Source organism: Antechinus flavipes, chromosome 1 (assembly GCF_016432865.1).
Source record: "Antechinus flavipes isolate AdamAnt ecotype Samford, QLD, Australia chromosome 1, AdamAnt_v2, whole genome shotgun sequence".
Classification (NCBI taxonomy): Eukaryota; Metazoa; Chordata; class Mammalia; order Dasyuromorphia; family Dasyuridae; genus Antechinus; species Antechinus flavipes.
In genome coordinates, this window is record NC_067398.1 from 617,830,392 (window position 1) to 617,855,752 (window position 25,361).

Consider the following 25,361-nt stretch of genomic DNA (forward strand, 5'->3'; position numbering starts at 1 on the left):
ATTAGGAGAGTATTAAGGGACAAGTCAATTCTCTGAGAACCTCCCCAGCTGTGGATCATAACATCTGAAGGAATTGCAAAGCAGCCTTTGCTGACACAGATATTGCGGACTGGGAATTACATAAATTGGAGGAAGAGGGAAGAGGAGACAGGTCAGACAATGCAACTGCCTCTCAATCAGAGAGGTCAGAGAACAGCAACTGCCTCTCAGTCTCCTTGTGTCATCCTCTCTCAAGAGGAGATCCATTCTGCAGGTCTGGGTTGGATCTCCAGCAGCCACTGTCAGGTGGCTCCCGCTTTACAACAGGAGAGCAAGGGATAATTTACCTGTCAGCTCTTTGGTGAAGGGAGGACTTTATGACCAAAGAACTAGAGAACATTATGAAAGGCAAAATGGACAACTTTGATTACATTAAATTAAAAATATTTTGCTCAAACAAAATCAACAAAAACAAGATTAAAAGGAAAGTATAAAGTTGGGCAAAAAAACCTTTACACCCAGTGTTTCTGAGGAAGACCCCATTTCTAAAATATATAAAGAACTGTGTCAAGTTTATAAAAATACAAGTCATTCTCCAGTTGATAAATGGTGAAAGGATATGAACAGTTTTCAGATGATGAAATTAGTCATCCATGATTACATGAAAAAATGCTCTAAATCACTATTGATCAGAGAAATGCAAAAAAAGGCAACTCTGAGGTACCACCTCACACCTCTCAGATTGTCTAAGATGATAAGAAAAGGTGATGATAAATGTTGGACGGGATGTGGAAGAACCAGGACACTAATGCTTTGTTGGTGTAGCTGTGAAATAATCCAACTATTCTGCATGCCCAAAGGGCTATAAAACTGTGCATATCCTTTGACCCAGCAGTGCCATTACTAGGTCTGTATCCCAAGGAAATCATAAAGGAGGGAAAAGGACCCACATGTGCAAAAATTTTTGTATCAGTTCTTTTTGTGGTAAGAAGGTATTGGAAAGTAAGTAGATGCGCATTAATTGGGGAATGGCTGAATAAGCTGTGATATATGAAGGTAATGGAATATTATTCCATAAAAAATGATAAGTTAATTTTAGAACGACCTGGAAAGATTTACATGTATTGATACTGAGTGAAATAAGCAGAACCAGAAATACATTGTATGATATAACAGCAAGAATGTGTGATGATCAACACTGAAAGACTTGGTTCTTCTCAGTGGTTCAGTGATTCGGGGCAATCTTAATAGAATTTGGACAGAAAATGCCATCACCATCCAGAAAAAGAACCATGAAGATTGAATGTAAATTAACACATGCTATGTGGTTTTTTTCCCCCTTCTTTCATGATTTTTCCCTTTTGTTCTGATTTTTCTCTCCCAACATGATTGATAAAGTAATGTTTTTTAAAAATAAATAAATAAATTTTATTTGGAGGGAAAAAAAAGAAGCATTTTTCACAACTATGGATAACAGTCAATCATTATGCATTTATTGTGCAACTACTATGTAGCAAGCACTGTGCTAAGAGTATTGAGAATGCAAACAAATGTAAAAGATAGTCCCAGCTCTTGAGGTGCTAACAGTCTCATGGAAGCGAGAACCTGCAAATAACTATATAAAAATAAATCATATGCAAGGAAAAAATCATAGAAATAATCAAGAGAAAGAAAGCACTAGTATTAAGAGAGATCAGGGAAGACTTCCTGCAAAATGTGGGATTTCAGATGAGACTTAAAAGAAGCCAGGAAACAGATGTGGAGGGAGAACATTTCAGTCATGGAAGACTGCTGGGTATCTTTTAAGTGTCTAGGGTATCTTGTAAAATAGCCCCTCACAACTTTCTAGCACAGATTTAAAGTGGTATGTATTTGTTCTGGTTCTTATATATACTTTTTCTGACTTTCTATTTCATTTCTTCTTCTCATGAAGCTTTTCTGGGACCAAGATGCCAAATGTTATGGTTCCTCTCTCATTGATATTGAAAAGAAATTATAGACAAACTGATAATTTTATTTCCTTTTTTCTTTTTTTTATTGCCCTGCCATTTTAATCCATGAATTAAGCACTGGGGATGATGGACTCATTTGAATTTCACAATAAGAATTCTGTAGGATGGGTTTTTCTTTTTACTCCCATTGCCCTGTATTCATGAAATGTTGAAAGAATTAGAAGAAACCTGTCATGTGTTCTGTAGGCCTTCTGTCTACAGAGAATTTGTGGAAGAGGATTGAGTGAAATTAACACAATTTTTTTTGTGTTATAAAAGCCTAATAAATTAAGCTTTTATCTGTACCAGTAGAGGGAGTTCCTGCATCACTGAAATAATGAGTTCATCAAACTATAGAAGTAGTTCTTTATTTCCAAGATGACATAGAAACTGTATGATCTACGATATCCCAAACTATTTTTAATATGAGCATAAACATATGAGTATTCCTCTCCTGATCTCCCACCCAAGTAAAAAATTTCTCTAAACAGTTACAGAATCAGAAGCTTCTTTAGGTCTTTTTTTTTTTTTTTCCTCATAAATTTGTTTATTTGCTTCTTTGGTCTTTAACTCCTTTGGAGTGCTAGGTTCTATATCTGAGGGCTCTGTCTTATCTGGGCACAAGAAAGAGAATCTCATCTAATAAGCCTTTTTGTTTTGTTTTAAATATTTATCATTACTATGAACAATTCTAGACCTATTCTTAGGAAATTAACTGTTCACATAAATCCTTTCTGATCTTTTCTTCCTAAGTGATTTGCAGGACATTCAATCAACAGTAAAATTACTTTTGTTCTTTAGGATTTCACTAGTAGTTTTTAAAGATGTAAACAGAGAAAATGAAATCCTTGAAAAGGATTGAAAAGAAACCCTATTGTGCGGCACTGATCTAGATAAGACACTTGGTTGAATAATTTCCATGAAGTCATTTTGATAGTGAGACTACATTAAGTTCTCTTCAAACAACATAAGTCTTTCTCAGATTTCCTCTATATACTTTGTTTATATTCTTTACAAGAGCCCCTTCTGATGCCAAGGAGTAAAAAAGAACCATGCAGAATTACTCATAAATTTAGGATTACTAGCTATATTTCATGTAGACTAGTACTTCTTCAGAAATTAACTAAGACTGGTATATAGAACCAAGAGAAAAAAAAGCTAACATCTTCTCACTCAGTTCTAGGGGACTGAAGTGTTTGTGAAGATAGATGTTGGCGTCTTTCACTGACAGATTGCTAGTGAATATTGGTTTCAACTGTTTCAATCATTTATTAATTGTTTACCACATGTATGGGGCAGTGTGTTGCGCATTAGAGATATAAAGAAAAATGAAAAACAGCCTTTGCCCTCAGGGAACTTACAATTTAATGGAGGAGACATGTGGGTCTCCTCAACATGTAGACAATGAGATACATGGGAAAAAAAAAATATATATATATATATATATATATATATGTGTGTGTGTGTGTGTGTGTGTGTGTGGTGTGTGTGTGTGTGTGTGTGTGTGTATATATGTGTGTGTGTATATATATGTGGAATACATGAAAGTAATCTGCAATGGCAACTGGTAGTGGAGGGGGTGTTGGAAGGACCTTTTAAATTAGGCTGCATATAGAGATCTGGGAATCATCTGCATGGAGGTAATTGAAAAAATTATGTATTGAATTAGAATTTTTACTTTTCTTTTACTAACTATAGCCTGACAGCTTCAAATTTTGTTGCTCACCAGAATGGGTAAAATAAACCAAACAAGGAAAAAGGGAATTTTAATTTTATTGGCACTTTTGGATTTTATTTATCCAGATTACATTTTTCCTTTGTTTATAATCCCAGAATTGTGCCTACAACATTGTAGGATACTTTGAAATACTATTTTTTTTTTAAACCATCTTTGTCTTCTTTTAGTATCTCAAGTAAGACATCAGTCTTTTAAAAACCTAAAATGATTCCAAAGCCTCTTTATCTAACATATTCAGACGTTTAATAACTCTTGCTTCCAACAAATAGTTTTTAAGTTTTAACAAACTTGCTTAAAATGAATAAAAACATTTACCACATGAATACTACTGTGCTAAATGCTGGAGATACAAACACAAATGTGAAACATCTTCTTCACTCTGATGTGGGAGTGGACAACACATAGAGGGAAATTTGTTTCTGGAAGAGTGATTTGAGTACAGTTTCAGAGCCAGAAATGGAAAGCATTGAGGAGGGAAAAAACTAGATGGAAAGTGGCTAGAATGAAAATGAGAACTTCCTGTTCCCAGACTGCTGAGAGTTTAGATGGCTTAGCTCCTCCCAGGTCTGAACTCTGGAATTTGGATTTGGAGAGTGAACTAGTAGCAACAGGAGGTTAGAAAAATGTTAAAAGGAAGAAAGATGTCAAGAAACAAATGAATAAACCACAGATCCCAAATCAGAATATTAGGAATACATTAAAAATCATCTTATTTAACTTCCTTATTTTAGAGATAAACTGCAGCCTAGAAAGGCTAATTTGCCAAAAGTCACACAGTGAATCACTAAGATGATGTAGATGACAGTGTTCTTATTGGTGACTTTGGGCAAGTTATTTAGGATTTCTCAATCTGATTTCCTACTTGGGTGGGATGGAAAGAATATATCTTATTTATCTGCTTTGATTATCTTTTATGAAAAGAACTATATTATATTTTAATTATATAAAAGTAAAAATTATAGAAGAAAGGCAGAAGGTAATCAAAAGTATGTAACATAGAAACTGACAGTCTTTTTATTGTCTTAACATCAATCAGCTCTAACCACACAGATAAATCTACATCTGGAGTCTTCCATCAAACAGGACTATGGAGAACATATACTTAGCTTTTTTAGGAATAAAGGATTTACTCACTAAGCCCCAGAAGATGACCCAGCATTTAGCACAGGGCTGGAACTAGTTGTTTAGTTGTTTAACAAATGTTTACAGATTGATTATTCATTCATGGAGCAATTAGTATTGTTAAGTATGGAATAGAAAACAGACATGGCTATAATAATCGCCCTTAAGTAGATGAAAAATTTCTACATATGATAACTAATTGTTGTCTACTGAAGTAACATTTAAAATTGCAGTATTTACAATTTAGGTTAGAGCCTTCTGACAGGATGTTAACATGAAAGAGTCTTACCAAGCTCAGCTTCCCTAAAATTACCCCAGCAAGAATTTTTTAAAGGCATTTTAGAGTATTTTTAATAAAAGTAAAGTTTTAAGTAAAGATTTAATACAACCTAAGAGAAATAAGTGAAGCTCTTTCTAATAGCAGGAAATAAGAGAGATACTATTTTATTGTGATCTGTTCTCTTGGGCTGAAGTCTTCCTGCTTATAAGAGACCCTGTATTCCTGCATGGGATTCTGTTGAGTGCTAGTCCCCTAGGCTGTCCTCTACTCCTTATAGGGGCCCCATCCTGCTTACCAGGAACAAAGCCAGGGACACATATTTATTCTTATTCCTTACAGTTATCTCCTGGCCTGATCTGCCTTCAGGGACATTACTTCTCATCACTGAACCTCTAGTGATGTTATAAACCTTTCTAAACTCATTTGGTCATTAAGAAACTCCCACCTTATCATATTTTCTCCATCCCATTTATCCTGAATCCCTGGTTGTCATTTCACAAACCTTTTGTTGCCCTCATTACCCACTTGCCAACCCATTATCCCCTCAAGATGAGGTGCTCTAAAACTATTCACTCCATCCAAGTCTTTGGAAAATATGCTCAATAATTAATAAAGTTACTTTCATCTCAAATCTTTCCTTTCTTACTCCTTTCATCTTTTGATTCTCACTGCCTCCCTCCATGTGACATAGCCTCCCTGGCCAGCTTTTCCAACACTGGTTGCAGTTTCACTTATTTTCAACTTGCTGCTCAAGGAGGTTATTTGGAACACTTCTTGTTCCTTATTGCTGTTTCTGCCTCCATCACTCAATAATTTCTTCTTTCAGGTTCATTTATTCCATATCTACCATCTAATCAAAATTCTTGAAGCTGTCATCTATACTCTCTAGAATATTCCTCTTTCCTCAGGTTCAGTTCATGGCTCTTCTTCTCAATCCCTTCCCTTAAATTAAGGAACTTGACCATACGTATTGATATTCCCTCAGATGCCCTTATCTTTTACTTCTTTTTATTGCTTATTTCCCTTGACATGCCTCCTCCCAACTACCTTTAGTGACCAATGGAGAGGGTCTCTTAATCTAACCATCCCCCCTAAATATCACTTTAGTGTTTATGAACTCAACAAACTCAGAAATTCCTTTTTTCTGTTGTAATGTCACCTCACTTTATGCCTTGAAACTAAAGCCTATTTTTCATCCTCACCTTGACCACCAGACCAGGCCATCCCACTTGCACTGACTACACTCTTGTTCCTTCCTAACCTTGACACTTGAGTGAAACAGCCCAGCTCTACAATGTCGTCTTCCCTTGACTCCCTTGTTTCCTTATTGTTTATAGTCTTACTATGCCAAGCCTCAGCCTGGTATAATTTCCCCCATCTGCTGCTTTTGTTCCTACTCATGCTGCTGAATGAAGCTGGAGAAAATCATAAAACCCTGCTAACTGGATTCAGTCACTGCTAATGTGTTTATTTCAACCAGGGCCTTCACTGGCTGACAATTCTTTTACATTTCCTTAACTGACTCACTATCCCACGACTCAGAGTAACTCTTCCAAACCTTTATCCCCCTCCTTAAACTTTCCATAGCTCTCTTTCTTGCTACTTTCTTAGCTAAGAACTGTGCTTCATTTTACTAAGAAAAAAAAATTGAGGCCTTTCACCAAGACCTTTCTCTTCTTCCCTCCTCTTTTACTCACATATCCCCGATGCCTTCACCCTGCACCATAAGCAATCTATTGCCAAGCCCTATCAGTTTCATACCTTTGCAAGATCCCAAGTGTATTCTATTCTTTTCCCTTAACACTCTAGTACAGATCCTTATCACTCAAGCTTAGACAATTAATCTGTTGCAATAAACTTCTCTCCACTCCAGAATATCTCCTATCTAGTAATATCTGAGCTTTCTCCCTTCCCCAATAAATTTCAGTGGCTTCCTCTCACCTCCAAGATCAAACGTAAAAATCTTCCATTTGGTATTCAAGTCTCTTCATGATCTGCTCTTCCCCTACTTTCCAATCTTCTTACACTTTCCCTTCCCAAATCCCCACATATGCTGCAGTCCCGTGATACTGGCCTCCTCATTGTCTGTCCCCCATGATTGAAATTTTCTTCTCTACTTTTCCACCTTCTTTCAACTCCTTGCTTAGAAGTCCCACCTTCTACCGGAAACTTTTTTGATTTCTCTTGTTTCTACTGCCTTCCCTCTGGTGATTGTTTAAATTTTGTATGGATAGCTTGTTTGTACATAATAATTTACATGTTGTCTCTCCTATTAGACTAAGAACTCCTCAAGAACAGGTCATTTATAATTGTCTTTTACCTTTCTGCATATCCTTGGTGAGCTCAGCATAGTATCTGACTCATGGTAGTCTCTCAAATGTTTATTGACTGATTGATGAGGTAGATATTTATGGAGTCTAAGAAGATAGTAAAGCCAGAAATCCTTATTCTCAAATCTGTGAATCAAACTTAAGTGGTTTTTTTTGGTTTGTTTGTTTTTTAAGAATGAATTTACTCAGTTTCTATAAATGTGTTTTTTGAGTAATAGGGTATTTTAGTTCTGGTTAGCTAACAAAATGTGTCATCTTTTTTTTTCAGGTAAAAGATAAAAATTACCAAAATGTAACCCCAAATCTAAAAGCATTAGCTGAAGAGAAATTAGTGGCTTTGAAAAGTAACAACAAAGAAGATGACTTGAAAAAAGACCACAGATTTGTGCAGTTTCGCCAACAGCTGAGAGATGTGAAAAAGCAATGTAAGTGTTTTGAAGTTATTTTGTTAACTTTTCAGTACAAAACTGTACATTGAAAGGTATTTACTATGCAGATTTATAATCAAGAGAATATGTTCAGTATTATCAGTCTCAGTTGACAGAATTTTTAAATCTCTGTGACTTTATGAGACTACTTACTCAATTTACTGATGTCTTTTGTAATATTTATCTTTTTTTTTTCCCTGAGACAATTGGGGTTAAGTGACTTGCACAGAGTTACATATGTAGGAAGTGTTAAGTGTCTGAGGTCACATTTGAACTCAGGTCCTCCTAACTTCAGGGCTGGTATTCTATCCACTGTATACCTATCCACTGCAGTAGAGCTGCCTCTACTGATGTCTTTTGAATCAATTCTCCTACTGTATTTTTTTGGTCTGTTCTTCCTTTTATTTCAGATCCATTATTGATATCTAAAAAGCCAATAATTTCTTGCTTTTTTTCCAGTCATAAAATAACACTTATATTTGCATTTTTACAGTTTCTGAGTAGTAAGTCAATAAACATTTTTTAATAGCTAGCAGTACTTATCTAAGCTTTGGAGATACAAAGAAAGGTGAAAAACAGTCTCTGCTCTCAAAGCACTTATGTTTGAATGTATTGGAAAATAGAGAAATAGAAATGGAAGGTAATCTCAGAAGGAATCATGTGGTAAGAGGGAACCAAGAATCCAGAATGGTATCCTGCATCTTGAAGGTTGTCAGAGAAGTAAAAAGATGGAGATGAGGAAGGAAAGTATTCCAAGCATGTTTAACAACTAGTGGAAAGTCTTAGATTGGAACAGAAGTGTTATTTATATTCAAGGAACTGAAAGTGGACTGGTGTAGTTATATCTTAGGGTATATGAAAGAATGGAAGGTGTAAGAAGTCTGGAAAGGTAGCAGGAAACCAAGTTATCAAATGCTGAACAGAGAAGTTACAGGGAGATACTGAAGAAAAAAATCACTTGGCATCTGTGTGGAAAATGAATTGGAGCCAAGCAGTTAGTCAACAAACATTTATTGAACATTTACTTTGTGCCAGGTGTGTGTTAAGCCCAGATTACTATGTGTTGAACACTGTGCTTAGCTACGATATAAGAACCAGCAAAAAGAAAAACAGTTCCTGTTCTCAAGGAGCTTACATTGTCAAGGGAAAGATAGCCTATAAGTGAGGCTCTGAAGTGGGAAGTAGGAGCTGTCTAGAGGTTGCTAAGTTCAGAGAATGAAGCATGACTAATATGAATTCTTTTTCTCTCCTCCCCGCCAATGGAGGCTCTAGGAAGGGGGAGAAGGATCCCATAGATCCAGGGTTAGGCAGCTGAGTCCTGATGGAATAGTTGGGAGAATCAAGGAAGTTGAAAGAAATCAGGAGTGTGGAGACACTTGAGAAAGGAAGACTAGAACACTTTTGCAGTAGGCTAGGCAAGAGGTAATGCTCTAGAATTAAGATGAAGAGAGGGTACTGATTTACTGTTGTAGAGAGAATTTCTTTCTGTGGGATTCCATAAATCAATGAAATCATTAATTCTATTTCTGTCCTCTTCATTGAAGCTTCACTCCCTCCTCAATAATGGTATGCACATTTATAAATCTCTTTAGGGATTATAGGTGAAGCAAGTCTTTTTCTTTTTCTATTTCATTTTTATACTGCAAAAAAGAATGCTGTTGCATAATGTTAAGCAAAGATTGACTGCATGTCTTTATTTGTACTTTGTGATATGATTTCATATTTTGAAACGGACTTTTACATATAAGCATTTTCATTGTACCAATGCTGAGATCTTAAAAAAGCATTAGGGAAGCTATTTAACATTTAACAAAGAACTTAAGTTTCACAATTTCAAATATTTTGCAATTTTAAAGAAACTTTTGCTTTGACTTTAGATTTATGTGACAAGCATTTTTCAACTGTATATTCTTAAATTTAGTTTCTATTCATTGTTACAGTATTCTATAATCTATTACTCCCAGATGGTCAATGTTATTGTAATTCAATTGTGGTTCTTAAATGTGCAAGGGAATTTGTCTTTTTCCTGTTTATAAAGATAATGTGTTTTACTTCAAGGGCCAAGGCATTTAGTTTTACTTAGTGATTTTCAGATGCTATATAATATAAACTGAAGGTTGGATTATCTGAAAATGGAAATTTCTTACCATTCCCTTCATTGCTTGCTTTTCTTTTTAATGAAGGTTTGCTAAAGTATGTGGAACCTCTAATTTCGTGAACTTTTACTCCAAGGGCTCCATCTTCTTTTTCTGTTCTTTCTTCTCTTTATTTTGTGTTCTCCAGTCATCTTTATCCTTTTTTTGCTTTCTCACTATCTCTGCTTGCTTTTTCCTCCTTTTCCTTCTCCCTCCCCCTTTTTAAAAAGAAAAAAATTTAAGTTATGTAAACAAAGAGAAGCATTTTTCAGTTCTGCAGACAATGAAAATCTCTAATTGATGAACAAGTAAAACACTATTATTCTTTTAGAGTCCTATGTAGTATATGTTTAGATTATTTAAATTTATTTTAAAAATTTTTTTTATTTTAATGCAGTTTTGTTTGGCATAGATTACTTTAAATATGTCATCTCTTCGTTTCTTCTTCTTCTTTTTTTTTTTTAACAATTCAATAGTAGTTTATTTTTCCTTTATTTTTCCAATTATATGTAAAGCTAGTTTTCAGAATTCATTTTTGTAAAATTTCGAGTTGCACATTTTTTTCTCCCTCCATCCCTTACCTTCTGCCTCCTCAAGACAACAAGCAATCTGATGTAGGTTATACATGTGCTATCATCTTAAACATATTTCCACATTAATAATTTTATGAAAAAAAATCAGAACAAAAAGGAAAAATCATGAGAAAGAAAAAGCAGATAAAGAAAAGGTGAAAATAATATGCTTCTATCCAGGATGTTCAGTCTCTGTAGCCCTCTCTCTCTCACTCTCTCTCTCTCTCTCTCTTTCTCTCTCTCTCTCTTTCTGGATACAAATGGCATTTCTATCCCAAGTCTATTGGAATTGTGTTGAATCATTGTATTACTGGGAAGAACCAAATCTATCACAGTTGATCATTATATAATCTTAGTATTATTTTGTACAATGTTCTTCTGGTTCTGTTCACTTCTCTCAGAATCAGTTCATATAAATCTTTTCAGGCATTTCTGAAACCAGCCTGTTCATCATTTCATATAGAACAATAATATTCCATTACTTTCACATACCATAACTTAATCAGCCATTCCCCAAATAATGGGCATCAATCATTTTCTAATTCCTTGCCACCAAAAAAAGAGCTGCGATAAACATTTTTGCACATGTGGGTCCATTTCCCTCTTTTGTTATCTCTTTAGGATATAGACCCAGTAGTGATATTGCTGGATCAAAGGATATGTACAACTGTGCAAAGTCCTTTGGGCATAGTTCCATATTGCTCTCCAGAATGACTATATCAGTTCACAACTCCAACAATACATTAATGTCCCAGTTTTCCCACATCCCCTCTAACATTCATCATTATCTTTTCCTGTCATCTTAGCCAATTAATATCAGTCATCTTTTATGAAGTTTAGTCCTTTATTTTTTATGTAAATTGATCGTTGATGTCCCTTAGCAGGAAAAACTCTTCCATTTCTATGTTACATTGAAGATACAACTCCCTCTTAATCAGCATTTTCTTTCTGAAGGTGTCAGTCTTCCACTTATTGATGTTTTCCATTAAACATATGAGCTGGCAGAAAACAAGTTAAATGACTAAAAGTTTAGGAAATAAAATACATGAAGAAAAGATTGAAGCTTTAAAATTAGTATAGTTTAATGGAAAGAACAATGTCTCAGAACTCTTAGGATTATATAGAGCCATTAGAAATCTGAGATAGCATCCATTTGTAAGTTTCTTATTTTATGAAAATGAGAAAACTGAGGCCTGTGGAAGGGAAGAGATTTTCCCAAGATCAAGAAAGGTTGTAATTGAAGTCTTTGAATTCCAGATTCAGTGCATTTTCCACTGTGTCACATTAGTTCTATTAGAATGATTCATTCTTAGAATTCAGGTGCAAAGAACCTGGACTCTTCAATCTTAGGTCTGCCTCAAATTAGCTGTGTTATTTTGAGTTTACCACATCATATTTCTAAGTCTTATCCACGTTTATAAAATGAAGGAATGGGATTGGTTTTTAAACAAAGTTCCTTCCAACTCTAATCCTCTATGATTTTGTAGCCTAGAGAAAAGAAGAATAATCTGATATAGAAAGGTATAGTTTACAGAAGATGATTACCAAGTTATCTCTATTTTCAAAATAGAATAAAAATGAATTACTTTAATTTATACCAAATAGATAACCAGACATTGGAAATTAGCAGTAGTGTTAAATGACCCCAAATAAAACTGATTTGATCTTGCTCGCATTAAAAGAAGGATTTTGACCATATCATTGATCATGGGAAGTGATATTTCTATTGCACTCCATCCTGGTCAGACCAAATGCATAATGTTTATATATCCTGTAGTTCTGTACACATCTTAGGAAGAATTTTACTAAATGTTATTCAGAGGAAGATGACTGAAGTAATAAAGGTATTCAGAAACCCTGTAACATATGTATCAGTTGAAGGAACTCAGATCATTTATTTGGGGGAAAAATCCTTAGAAGAGCATAATTTTCTTCAAATATTTGAAGGAGTCATATGTGGAATCAAAAAATTTTAGAGCTCGAAGGTAGCTCAGAGGCTGTTGAGACTAACTTGTTTCCTCATAAGAATTCCTTTTATAACCCAACAAGTCTGTGCTTGGAGGCCTCAGGGTAAAGGGAACAAACTACATCCCAAAGTATCCCATTATGTTTTTGGACAACTCTCATTTTGGGGAAGTTTTTTCTTACATCAAGCTGAATCTACATTTCTTTACATCCTACCTGTTAGTTCAAGTTCTGTACTCTAGGGTCAGACAGAACATGTTAATCTTCTATATGACAATCCTTTAATGATTAGAAGTGGAGGACCCAATCATGTTTAATTCTACTTATAAAAATTTGCTCAAAGACCAGAAAAAAAGTTTTGATGTTTGTATATGCCATTTCCTCAAATTTTCAGGTATCTTACTGAATTTATTTTTTATTTCATTTCAATTCAGTGAGGGGAGGGGAGGGGATAACTTTCTGAACTCTTACTCTAATTCCAGGAGGGTACTAATCATTATGTGAATAGGGGTAGAAGCTATGCCAATGATCTAACCAGTGGAGAGAACTATCAAGCAATGTTGTTTACCACTTCCTTTGCAAACGATAGCTTTATGCAGTTGCCTAGAGCTCTAAGAGGTCAACCTGAAATTTACCCAGGGATATTATGTGTCAGGCACTGATCCTGAACCCAGGTTTTCCTGGCTTCAAGGATTGCTTCTGCAACTACTTTACCATGTTGCTTTCTGGTTAATGTGTCCTTATTAATGATCTCTTCCTCAATAATGAATTGACATCAGCTAGGTGGGACAGCAGTTAGAGTGTTGGGCTTGGAATCAGGAAGATCTGAATTCAAACCCAGTCTGACACTTAACTAGTTTGATGACTCTGAGTAGTTTAACCTCAATCTGCCTTCATTTCCTGTTCTATAAATGGAAATGAGAGACACTTATCTCCCAGAGTTATTGTGAGAATCAAATAGACTCAGCACTTAGTAGGCTCTCTTTTAACTTTATTATTCTTATCTTATTATATATATATAAATAATAACATAAGCATTATGAGCGATATAAAAGAAATCTAGATTTAACATAGTGATTAAATTTAATATAATAAACACTTAAATAGTTCTGATTTTTTGGAGTATTCCATATCTTCAAGGTGCCCTCAGAAAAGTATAAAAAGATAATCTCAAGGTTGTACAAGCTAAATTCCAAGAGTTAATATTGCAGATAGGTTCAGAGAATTGAAGAGTAATTGTGGGCTAGAATTGCTGGGAGAAGATTAATGAAAGAGGTGAAATTTCAACTGATTCTTGAAGATCGTCTAGAATTGGGATGCTCAAATGTCTTTCATGTGATAACAATAGTATCATGTGGATACTGGAATGAGCTTATTTGAGGGACAATTAAGTAAAAAAAGCTGGAAGAATTTGCATATAATCTTAAAGAAAACAAAGAAGAGTTTTTATTTGATTTCACTAGGGAGCCACTGATTCTTTTTGGTGAAGAAGTAGCATGGTCAAACTTAGACTTTTAGGAATATCACTTTGGCAGCTTTGTAGGTATTTCAGAGAGAAGAGTCAGCCTATGCAGTAATCAAGGTGTGAAAGCATAACAGTCTGAATGAAAGGCATGAAGGATATGAATTTATAAAAATAGAATTTGTCTTTATTATTACATTAATTTTTTTTAAAATTGAGTTCTAAATTCTCTCCATTCCCCAACTCTTTCCCAACATATTGAAAAGATAAGCAATTTAATACCTGTTATATATGTGAAGTCATGCAAAATATATTTCCATATCAGTCATGTTGACAAAAGAAAAAAGGCAAGAAAAATAAAGAAGTGGAAAAAATATGCTTCAGTCTGTACTCAGAATTTATCCTTTTCCTTTCTGCTTTGAAAATGGCTAGCATTATGACCAAAGAAGAACTAGAGATCACTATTGACCACAAAATAAAAAATTTTGATTATATCAAATTGAAAAGTTTTTGTACAAACAAAACAAATGCAGACAAGATTAGAAGGGAAACAATAAACTGGGAAAACATTTTTACAATCAAAGGTTCTGATAAAGGCCTCATTTCCAAAATATGTAGAGAATTGACTCTAATTTATAAGAAATCAGACCATTCTCCAATTGATAAATGGTCTCAGACGAAGAAATTGAAACTATTTATAGACATATGAAAATATGCCCAATTGATGGGCATCCATTCATTTTCCAGTTTCTGGCCACTACAAACAGGGCTGCTACAAACATTTTGGCACATACAGGTCCCTTTCCCTTCTTTAGTATTTCTTTGAGATATAAGCCCAATAGAAACACTGCTGGATCAAAGGGTATGCACAGTTTGATAATTTTTTGGGCATAATTCCAGATTGCTCTCCAGAATGGTTGGATTCATTCACAACTCCACCAACAATGCATTAGTGTCCCCGTTTTCCCGCATCCCCTCCAACATTCATCATTATTTTTTCCTGTCATCTTAGCCAATCTGACAGGTGTGTAGTGGTATCTCAGAGTTGTCTTAATTTGCATTTCTCTGATCAATAATGATTTGGAACACTCTTTCATATGAGTGGTAATAGTTTCAATTTCATCCTCTGAAAATTGTCTGTTCATATCCTTTGCCCAGATATCAATTGGAGAATGGCTTGATTTCTTATAAATTTGAGTCAGTTCTCTATATATTTTGGAAATGAGGCCTTTATCAGAACCTTTAACTGTGAAAATGTTTTCCCAGTTTGTTGCTTCCCTTCTAATCTTGTTTGCATTAGTTTTATTTGTACAAAGGCTTTTTAATTTGATGTAATCAAAATTTTCTATTTTGTGATCAGTAATGGTCTCTAGTTCATCTTTGGTCACACTTTTCTTTCTCCTCCACAAGTCTGAGAGATAAACTATTCTATGTTCCTCTAATTTATTTATAATCTCGTTCTTTATGCCTAGGTCATAGACCCATTTTGATCTTATCTTGGTATATGGTGTTAAGTGTGGGTCCATGCCTAATTTCTGCCATACTAATTTCCAATTATCCCAGCAGTTTTTATCAAATAATGAATTCTTTTCCCAGAAGTTAGAGGCTTTGGGTTTGTCAAACACTAGATTGCTATAATTGACTATTCTGTCTTGTGAACCTAGCCTTTTCCACTGATCCACTAATCTATTTCTTAGCCAATACCAAATGGTTTTGGTGACTGCTGCTTTATAATATAATTTTAGATCAGGTACAGCTAGGCCACCTTCATTTGATTTTTTTTTCATTAATTCCCTTGAGATTCTCGACTTTTTATTGTTCCATATGAATTTTGTTGTTATTTTTTCTAGATCAATAAAATATTTTCTTGGAAGTCTGATTGGTATAGCACTAAATAAATAGATTAGTTTAGGGGTATTGTCATCTTTATTATGTTCGCTCGGCCGATCCAAGAGCACTTAATATTTTTCCAATTATTTAAGTCTGACTTTATTTGTGTGGAGACTTTTTTATAATTTTGCTCATATAATTCCTGACTTTCCTTTGGTAGATAGATTCCCAAATATTTTATGGTATCAACAGTTATTCTGAATGGAATTTCTCTTTGTATCTCTTGCTGTTGGGTTTTGTTGGTGATGTATAAAAATGCTGAGGATTTATGGGGATTTATTTTGTAGCCAGCTACTTTGCTAAAATTATGAATTATTTCCAATAGCTTTTTAGTAGAATCTCTGGGGTTCTCTAGGTATACCATCATATCATCTGCAAAGAGTGATAGTTTGGTTTCCTCATTGCCTACTCTAATTCCTTTAATATCTTTCTCGACTCTTATTGCCGAGGCTAGTGTTTCTAATACGATATTAAATAATAATGGTGATAGTGGGCAACCTTGCTTCACTCCAGATCTTACTGGGAAAGGTTCCAGTTTTTCCCCATTGCATATGATGCTTACTGATGGTTTTAAATATATGCTCCTGACTATTTTAAGGAAAAGTCCATTTATTCCTATGCTCTCAAGTGTTTTTAATCAGAGAAATGCAAATTAAGACAACTCTGAGATACCACTACACACCTGTCAGATTGGCTAGAGTGACAGGGAAAGATAATGTGGAATGTTGGAGGGGATGTGGGAAAACTGGGACACTGATACATTGTTGGTGGAACTGTGAACACATCCAGCCATTCTGGAGAGCAATTTGGAACTGTGCTCAAAAAGTTATCAAACTGTGCATACCCTTTGATCCAGCAGAGTTTCTACTGGGCTTATGCCCCAAAGAGATACTAAAGAAAGGAAAGGGACCTGTATGTGCCAAACTGTTTGTGGCAGCCCTGTTTGTAATGGCTAGAAGCTGGAAAATGAATGGATGCCCATCAATTGGAGAATGGTTGAGTAAATTGTGGTATATGAATGTTATGGAATATTATTGTTCTGTAAGAAATGACCAGCAGGATGAATACAGAGAGGACTAGTTGGCAAGACTTATATGAACTGATGCTAAGTGAAATGAGCAGAACCAGGAGATCATTATATGCCTCAACAACGATACTGTCTGAGGATGTATTCTGATGGAAGTGGATCTCTTCGATAAAGAGAGCTAATTCAGTTTCAGTAGATCAAAGATGGACAGAAGCAGCTACACCCAAAGAAAGAACACTGGGAAATGAATATAAACTGCTTGCATTTTTGTTTTTCGTCCCGGGTTATTTATACCTTCTGAATCCAATTCTCCCTGTGCAACAAGAAAACTGTTTAGTTCTGCACACATATATTGTATCTAGGATATACTGTAACCTATTCAACATGTAAAGGACTGCTTGCCATCTGGGGGAGGGGGTGGAGGGAGAGAGGGGAAAAATCGAACAGAAGTGAGTGCAAGGGATAATGCTGTAAAAAATTACCCTGGCATGGGTTCTATCAATAAAAAGCTATTTAAAAAAAAAAGAAAGAAAGAAAATGGCTAGTATTTTCATCAATGAATCCTTTGAAGCTATCCTGGATCATTATTACAATAAGAGTAGCTAAGTCTTTTACAGTTGATCATTGTTACATTACTGCTGTTACTGTGTCCGATGTTCTTCTGATTCTACCCATTTGACTTTGTATCAGTTCATATATCTTACCATGTTTTTCTAAAACCATTTCCCTTATTTTTCATAGCACAATAGTTTTCCATCACAATCATCATAACTTGTTCAGCCATTACCCAGTTGATGGAAATTCCCTCAATTTATAATTCTTTTTCACTACAAAAAGAACTGTTATATATATTTTATACTTATAGGCCCTTTTCCTTTTTCTTTGATTTCTTTGGGATCCAGACCTAGTAGTAGTATTGCCAGATCAAAGGGTATGCACATTTTTATAGCTCTTTGGACATAGTTCTAAATAATTCTCCAGAATAGTTGAACTAGTTCAGAGTTTCACCAGTATTATATTAGTATCCTTATTTTTCCACATCCTCTCTAGCTTTTGTATTTTCCTTTCCTGTCACATTAAACAGTCTGATAGGGTGAGGTAATATGTCAGAAATATTTTAATTTGCATGTCTCTAATTATTAATAATTTAAAGTCTTTTTAAAACATTGTTGTTGTTTGCTTTTTTCCTCTGAAAATTGCCTATTCTTATCCTTTCATGATTTATCAGTTCATGAATGGCTCTTATTTTTATTAATTTGGCTTATTTCCCTATATGTTTGAAAAATGATTCCTTTATCAAAGAAAATTGTTGTACAAATTAACCCCCATTTCCTGCTTTCCTTCAAATTAGAAGCTGTATTGGTTATGTTTGTGCAACTTCTTTTTAATTTCATGAAATCAGAGTTATCCATTTTACTTCCTATGATCCTCTCTATTATTTGTTTAGTCATAAACTTCCCTTATCCATATATCTGACAGGTTAAATTTTCCATATTCACCTAATTTGCTTGTTATGTGACCTATATATCTAACTTATGTACCTTCTGAGCTTATGTTGGTATACGATGTGAATTGTTGGTCTATCCCTTGTTTCTTCCAAACTCTTTTTTTGTTTTCCCAGCATTTTTTGTCATTTTAAAATTTTACTCCAAAAGCCTGGCTCTTTGGGTTTATTGGACACCATTTTGCCACAATTATTTCCTATTATATATTGTCTTCCTGATCTATTCCACTAAACCACCACTTATTTTTTTGGTCAGTGTTGGTTTATTTTTATGATTACCAATTTGTAATGTAATTTGAAGCTACCTTCCTTCACTTTTTTCCCCTCTTGATTCACTTGATATTCTTGACCTTTGCTCTTGCCAGTGTATTTTGTTATTATTCTCTCTAGTGTTATAATTTTTTTTAGTTTTATTGGTTTACTACTGAATAAGTAAATTAATTTAGGTGGAGTTGTCATTTTTATTATATTGGCCACATCTATTCATGAACAATTCATATTTCTCCAGTTATTTAGGTCTATCTTTATTTGTGTTAAAAGTGTTTTGTAATTGTGTTTATATATTTCTTGAATGTCTTAGCAGGAAGACTACTAAGTATTTTATATTGTCTATGTTTTTTTTAATGGTATTTATCTCTTCCTGCTAAATTTTTTTTGATAATATATAGAAATGCTAATGATCTGTATAGATTTCTTTTATAATCTGCAACTTTGCTAAATGTTAATTTTTCCAACTTTTTTTAGTTGATTCTTTATGGTTCTCTAAGTATATATCATTATACCCAATTTCATTAGATCTAGGTATGGAGGAGGACATAGTGGAGGAGTATACAGTGTTAAATTGGATTGGGGAGAAGGAGAGGTTTTGAGCAGCTTTCACTATGGACAGACAGTCCCTTTATACTTTTCTAAAGCACAGTGTCTTTTTCAAAAATACTTATCCTTCTTTAAATCGCCCATGAAAACCTTATCTCATGGAGAGAGAAGGAGGTAAATCAAAAAGCATTATGGGAGTAGCTAGGTGGCGCAGTGGTTAGAGCACCAGCCCTGCCGTCTGCAGGACCTGACTTCAAATCTAGTCCAAACACTTAACACTGCCTAGCCATGTGACCCTGGGCAAGTCACTTAACCCCAATTGCTTCAGCAAAAACAACAACAAAAGGCCAAAGCAAAAAAGCATTATGAAGATCTTAACAACAGATTGCATATTGAGAGGTAAGAAAGTAAAGAGTTAAGGGTGAAAATAAAAGAGTTAAGGGTGACACTTAGATTGTAAGCCTGGGGAACTGGAAGGAAACTGAGCCTTTGACAGTAATTGGGAAGTTAGGATGAAGGAAAATTTTTTGGAGGGAATACAGTGAGTTCAGTTTTCATCATGTTGATTTTAAGATGTTTATGGGCCCTTTAAGAGAGGCAATAGACAAGAGAGAAATTAGTGTTGTTCATTTGGATTTGAGAATCATTGGTACAGAGAAGATTTTTGTTTTAGGAGTTGAAATCATCAAGTGAATGAAATAATATGGACAGAGAATAGAAGAGAGTCTCCTATTAATGGGTGTGATATAAATGATGATCCCTTAAAGGAAAGAAACAGTAGTCATTTAAGTGGGAGGAGAATTAGGGGAGATAATGTCAGGAAATCTGATAAAGAAAAAAGTGATAGTCTCAGAGGCTGCCAAGAAGTCAAAAAGAATGAAGATTTAAAAAGAGGACGTTGGATTTGAAAATTAAGAGACTTTGGAGAGAGCAGTTTCAAATGATGAGGTAGGAAGCCAGATTATATAGAGTTAAGGGTAGAGGGAACACAAAGGAAATGCAGGCAGCAATTGAATGTATCTTTCTCAAGGATATTAGGCACAAGGGAATGGAGAGATATAGTAGGAAAACTAATAGAATGGACAGATTAAGTGACGGTATTTTGGTCATGGAGGAAACATGGACATATATGTAGACAATAAAAAAGCAGCCAATTAGACAAGAGATACATTAAAGGTAAATTAGAGAGGAATAGTTAACTAGAGAGATGATGGTGAAATGGGATTACTTGTGCATTTAGAGGGATTAGCTTGGGTAGGCAGAAGGATACTTCATTATTTGAGATGGATGAAGGAGGAAATAGTATTGGAAAACATCTTAGTGACATGAAATTTTATATTAGATGAGAAGGGGAGAGTTTTTGGTTGTGAACCTCAGTTTTTTCAATGTATGAGACAGAGTTCTCATCAGAGGTTTGAGAAGGGGTGGATATTTTTTGAAAAGGTGCTCTAGGGAGTGGAAAAATGAATCACTTAGGGGAGGTTGGAGAATGCCTGTTGATATTGTGCAATATAAATTTATAATGGGCCTAAGCATCTTGGTTTCTTTCAATAACATGTAAGTAAAAGTTAGAGCAGTGGTTTATCAAGACTTTTTCTGAAGACCTTCTTGATGATTTTTGATTCAGGCACATGAAAAATATTGATGCTCCATTAGCATGGAGGTTACAAATTAGTCAACCGTGGTTAACGTCATGGCAGATGTGGGCTACGGAAGAGAAGGCAGTTAGGGTGTCTGAGATATAGTGTATTGCGAGAAATAGGCCTGTAATTACTCTTTCTAATAGCTCTGATGATACATTCATAGCTGCCCAAGATAGTAGGTTCATTTCAACAAACATCAAACCTCTGTTAAAAACTCCTAACTTCAAATAGTGTACATAGATTTTAGAGACGGGGAGGGATAAATATTACTGTAAAGTGTAAGGTGATTAATGAAGGCTATTTAATATGTACTCAAACAAATAAATATAAGTAATTCTAAGAAGAAAAGTATTAACAATTGGAAGAATCAGAAAGTATTTTCTGGGAGGATCATTTGTGTTGTGTTTTGAAGACAGGGAGTATACTGCAAATATGAAGAGTCACTTGTACAAATGCAGAAATAGAATTTGGAATACAAACTGATCACAGGCCAGCTGGATGACAACAAAAAATGAATGTATGAAGCAGAATGCTTTGCTCAAATAATTTAATTTCCCTGGGCTTTGGGGTTTTTTTCTTTATTTTTTAAAGTAGAAAGCTGTATTAGTCTTTGAGCTTTATTCTCTATTAAGAGCTGTTATCTTACGATGAAATATTTGAAAAGGTGGGTATCAGCCATAGTGGGGAGGTCTTTAAATGACAAATTGAGAGTTTTAAATTTTAAATTAAATACTATAGGGAGGCCTAGAAGATTTCTGATGAGGAAGTGAAGCATATGTAAAATGATCATATGATCAGATATATTTTAAGAGTATAAGTTTGGCATCTGTGTGGAGCTATTATAATAGTCCTGGGGAGAATAAAGGAAGTAGAGCAAAAACTATGAATTGAAAAATTAAATAGGAAAGAAGTTGTGAGAGTAAAATTGATGAAACTTGGCAACTAATTGGATGTGGAATAATAAGAGAGAAAGAATAGCTAAGGATAACTTTGAGGTTGCAAATCTGGCTACCTGGAAGGCTGATGGTTCTGTCAAAAGAAATAGCACAGGGGAAGTTACCAATTAACTTTACTTTTTTTGTGACTCGATTTTTGAATTTGTAAAAAATGTTTTTAAAAAAGAGTCAGTGAGGTGACCTGTAAAAAGGTCTCATTCTGTCTCAATCAATCCTTTGATTCTATGCAGAAATTATTTTCACTTAATATGTTTGAAGTTGAATAAATATGTGGCTTGATTTATCAAAGAAATGGTACCCAGGGATTATTTTTAAAAATTTATTAGTATTCTTTCTTTTGCATCTCTATTACATCTCAGTGACTTCCCACCATCTTTCCATTGAGGTACAGTTAAGTCAAACAAATAAATCATTCTTATTTTGGCAATATATTTCTGATTCTGCATCTTTGTCCAATACCTCTTTAACAAGAGTTGGGAGTCAAGCTTTACAGTTAGTATTTGGATATCTTGATTGGTTTCTAGAGCTTTCAGAATTCTGAAGTCTGTCTTGGTTATTTTCTATTATATTATAATTAGAATCATACATGTATGTATATATATATGTATATATTTTTTATTTTATTTTATAATAACTTTATATTGACAGAATCCATGCCAGGGTAATTTTTTTTACAACATTATCCCTTGCACTCGCTTCTGTTCCGATTTTTCCCTCCCTCCATCCCCTCCCCCAGAAGGCAAGCAGTCCTATATATGTTAGATATGTTGCAGTATATCCTAGATACAATATATGTTTGCAGAACCGAATAGTTCTCTTGTTGCACAGTTTCCTGGTTTTCATTATTCCACTTTGCGTCAGTTCATATTAGTCTTTACATATTTCTATGAATTCCTTGTAGTCACTATTTTTTGTATTTTAGTCTGGACCTAAGATTTAATCAGTATAGGAAACTTTTAGTCCCTCTACCACTATAGATTATCAATTCATTTTTAATTTACATTCTTAGACTGTTTATTAAATAACTTGTCCATGGTCACATCTAGTATGTCAGAAGCAGGACTCAAATGCAAGTATTTCTGAGTCCTCTGTATGCTTCTCCATTCTATTGCTTATTATTTCTTTTAATGAAATAATGTTTACATTTCTCTATTTCTAATATGTATAAGGAACTGAATAAAACTTATGAGAAAAAGAACTATTTCTCAGTTGTCTAAGAATATGAACAAATAGTTTCAAGGGAAGTAACTAAATCAATGGACAGGAATATGATAAAAAAATGCTTCATGGCATTATTAGTTAGAGAAGTGCATATTAAAATAATTCTGAATAATTCCATCTTACAACCATCAAAGGGGCAATGATGGCCAAAAAAAAAAAAAAAAGGAAAATGATAATTATCGAAGAAACTTGGGAAAATAGATATTTTGATATACTGGTGTGGACCTGTGAATGAATACAGACATTCTAGAAAGCAATTTGGAATTTTATCAAAAAAAGGCATTCAATAATGAATGTCTTTAAATCCAGTTACCATTGCTAGGCCTATATTCCAAAGGAAGCAAAGAAGGGAAAAGTCCTTTATATTAAAAAAAAATACTTTTAGCAACAATTTTCCCCAAAATGAAAACTTAAGGAATGTCTATTAATTGAGGAATAGTTGAATGACTTGTGATATATGAATGTGATAAAGTTCTATTGAACTGTAATAAATGAGGAATTAGATGAATTCCAAGAGATAAGGAAAGACATAATAAACTAATTCAGAGTGAGGTATACAGAAGCAGAACCATTTATCCTTACATCAGTATTTTCAAAATAAATAATTTTGAGGACTAAATTAGTGAAGAAGGAAGTAAACAAAACTAGAAGAACAATTTATAGAATAACAGTGTAAAAACAAGTAGGATTGAGAGCTATAAAAATTGTGCTCAATACAATAATCATTCATGGAGACAGAGGACTCATGACGAACATGCTTTCCCTCTCAGAGAAATGGATTTAGGGAGAAGAAGACATCTACATAGGTGTGTATCAATTTATCTGGTTTGCTTGTCTATGCATATCTGTTAAAATAAGTTCTTTTTTTTTCTTCATTGGGATAGATAATAGTTTGTTATTTTTTTTAGAATAGGTGTTACAGTGTGAAACATTGCATACATTTCCAGATGAAGTTATATTGTTAATTGTTTTAATTTGTTACAAAGAGACATCTGATGAAATGAGAATAAACTGTAAATATTTTTAATGTCAAAAAAACATCAATAAAAGTTTAAAAAAAAAAAAAAGGAGGAAAGAAAGCAAAGTCAGGAACCAAATTGATTTATGTCTTTCATGATATAATGAAGACTCTCTTATGTTTGTACATCATAGTTAACCAATTTCTAATAGAAAGAAAATGACATGATTTCCTAATAGATAGGTAACTTTCTTTTCAGTAATTATCCAAAAAAAATGCTACTATAAATATTTTTCTTTTGTATGAGACTTTTTTTACATATTTGATCAGCTTAAGGAATTTATATAGTGAAATAATTTCTGGGTGACAATTTAATGACTTTTTTAAAAATATAAATCCAGATTGTTTTCCAGAATATTTAAACTGATTCATACCTCCAGCAACAATGTATTAGTGTGTCGATCTTCTTATATCTCCTTCAGTGTTGATCATTTTCATCTTTTGTCATCATTTCCAATCTACAAATATGAAGTAAATCCTGAAAATTGCTTTTAATATATAATCCTTTTATTTGTTCTTCTTATTTGATTTGGAGCATTCTTTCACTTGGTTTTTGATCGCCTGAAATTATTCTTTTGAAAACAGTTCGTATCTTTTACCATTTACCTGATAAGAAATGTGTCATATTACACACATGTGCACTTGTATATATCCCCTTTATGTCTTGTGCAACAGACTTTTCTAAGAAATATTTGCTTCAGAGTTTCCTCCCGCCACTCATCAAAAGTTTGCATTCTTTCACCCTTAGTTTTTCTTTATTTTTAAGGCAACTAGATGGCACAGTTAATAGAGTGCTAGGCTTAAAGTTGGGAAGATTTAAATTTAAATCCAGCCTCAGACTCTTACTAGCTATGACCCTGGAAAGTCACTTAACTTCTGTTTGCCTTGGTTTCCTCAACTGCAAAATAAGGATAATAATACTGTCTGTCTCTCAGGGCTGTTGTGAGGATCAAATGATGTAATAAGTATAGAATGCTTTAGTACAATGCGTGACATATAGAAAGCTCTATATAAATTAATATTATTATTTGAAACATTTTAACTTTATGTAATAGAAAATGTGTATTTTATCTTGTGTAATCATCTATTTCCTCTTTGGCTAAGACTTTTCTCCTTAACCATAGTTATAGTCTTCTCATTCTCAGAAATGTCATTTTTATATTTTTTAATATAATAATTTAAAATATTGTGTCATTTTTATGTTTAGGACCATTTGGACTTTATTTTGTTATGTAGTATAAACTTTTCACCTAACCTAATTTCTGCCAAACTGCTTTCTAATTT

At 33.9% G+C, this 25,361-nt stretch overlaps 1 protein-coding gene across 1 annotated transcript in view; it reads left to right on the plus strand.

The window, feature by feature from the left end:
- The window catches only part of NSMCE2 (NSE2 (MMS21) homolog, SMC5-SMC6 complex SUMO ligase), a 253,075-nt gene that overhangs the window by 91,182 nt on the left and 136,532 nt on the right, over nt 1-25,361 (plus strand). Inside the window, exon 4 of the mRNA XM_051971083.1 lies at nt 7,709-7,865. Coding sequence (XP_051827043.1) covers nt 7,709-7,865 — 157 coding nt within the window. The remainder of the gene's footprint in view (nt 1-7,708; nt 7,866-25,361) is intronic.